At 46.7% G+C, this 1,524-nt stretch overlaps 1 protein-coding gene across 1 annotated transcript in view; it reads right to left on the bottom strand.

The window, feature by feature from the left end:
• Nucleotides 1-1,524, bottom strand: part of ARRDC5 (arrestin domain containing 5) — a 13,663-nt gene that overhangs the window by 9,024 nt on the left and 3,115 nt on the right. Inside the window, exon 2 of the mRNA XM_017528396.2 lies at nucleotides 648-853. Coding sequence (XP_017383885.2) covers nucleotides 648-853 — 206 coding nt within the window. The remainder of the gene's footprint in view (nucleotides 1-647; nucleotides 854-1,524) is intronic.

The raw sequence follows: 1,524 nt of genomic DNA, 5'->3' as shown, positions 1-1,524 counted from the left end.
CCAGCACTTTGGGAAGCTGAGGCAGGTGGATCATGAGGTCAGGAGATCAAGACAATCCTGGCCAACGTGGTGAAACCCTGTCTCTACTAAAATACAAAAAATTAGCCAGGCATGGTGGTTTCAGACTGTAGCCCTGCTACTCAGGAGGCTGAGGCAGGAGAATCACTGGAATCTAGGAGGTGGAGGTTGAAATGAGCTAAGATTGTGCCACTGTACTCTAGCCTGGCAACAGAGCAACACTCCGTCTCAAAAAAAAACAAATATATATATATATATACACACACACACATACACATATATATATACACTACACACACACATATACATATATACACATATATATGTATACACATGTATACATATATATATACAGACACATACACACAATTTCATTTTACTGTAGAGATGGAGCCTTGCTCTGTTGCCCAGGCTGGAGTGCAGGACCACAAACATGGCTCACTGCAGTCTTGACGTCTGGCTGCTCTGAGGTTTCTGAATCACCTTTTGTGAAATCGCGGGGCCTGGGAAGCTGCCAACACCCTTCCCTTCTCCCTATGGGACCTTCTCTCCCCCCTGCCCATCCATCTTCCCTCTTCCTCCTTGGAGCTTGGAGAATGTTCCCACCCCTGCCTCTCCCCCATCAGTACCTGGAATGGGGTTTCTTTGTGGAAGCCAGAAGACCCTTGAACCATTAAGTACATCTTCTTCTTGGCTAAAATGTGTTCCCGGCCCATGCAGGAAGCTTGTACGAAGTAGAAGACGTGGCCAAATTTGCTGGTGAAGGTAGAAGGAAGCCTGGGAGGTAAGTTGAAATGGAAATCAAAGGTGTGGCTGCCTGCACTTAACCAATTATCTGAAAGCAAAACACACCAATGCCATCAGAAGGTTCTAGAATCTTTACTTGGGGGCTCTATTTTAATATTTATTTATTTATTTATTTTTGAGGCAGGATCTTGCTCTGCCAGCCAGTCAGAGTGCAGTGGTGTGATCTCAGCTCACCGCAACCTCTGTCTCCCAGGTTCAAACCATTCTCCTGCCTCAGCCTCCCAAGTAACTGGGATTACAGGCGTGCGCCACCACACCTGGCTAATTTTTCGATTTTTGGTAGAGACAGGGTTTTGCCTTGTTGTCTAGGCTGCTCTTGAACTCCTGGCCTCAGGTGATCTGCCCACCTCGGCCACCCAAAGTGCTGGGATTACAGGCATGAGCCACTGCGCCCGGCCAGAACTAGCAATTTCTCAGCACCTACTGTATACCTGGCCTTATTCTAAACCATTTATGTGTCATTAAATCATTAAGTCCTTAACAAAAGCTTATGAAATAAGACCTCTTCCTATTCCCATTTTATAGATGGGTTGGCCAGGCGCAGTGGCTCATACCTGTAATCCCAGTGTTTTGGGAGGGCAATGCAGGCGGATCATGAGATCAGGAATTCCAGACCAGCCTGGGCGAGATGGTAAAACCCCATCACTAGTAAAAATAGAAAAAAAATAGGCCGGGCACAGTGGCTCACACCTGTAATCC

Source organism: Cebus imitator, unplaced genomic scaffold (genome assembly GCF_001604975.1).
Source record: "Cebus imitator isolate Cc_AM_T3 unplaced genomic scaffold, Cebus_imitator-1.0 Scaffold53, whole genome shotgun sequence".
NCBI lineage: Eukaryota > Metazoa > Chordata > Mammalia > Primates > Cebidae > Cebus > Cebus imitator.
Note: the sequence above shows the minus strand (reverse complement) of the source record. Positions and strands in the feature narration are given on the sequence as shown.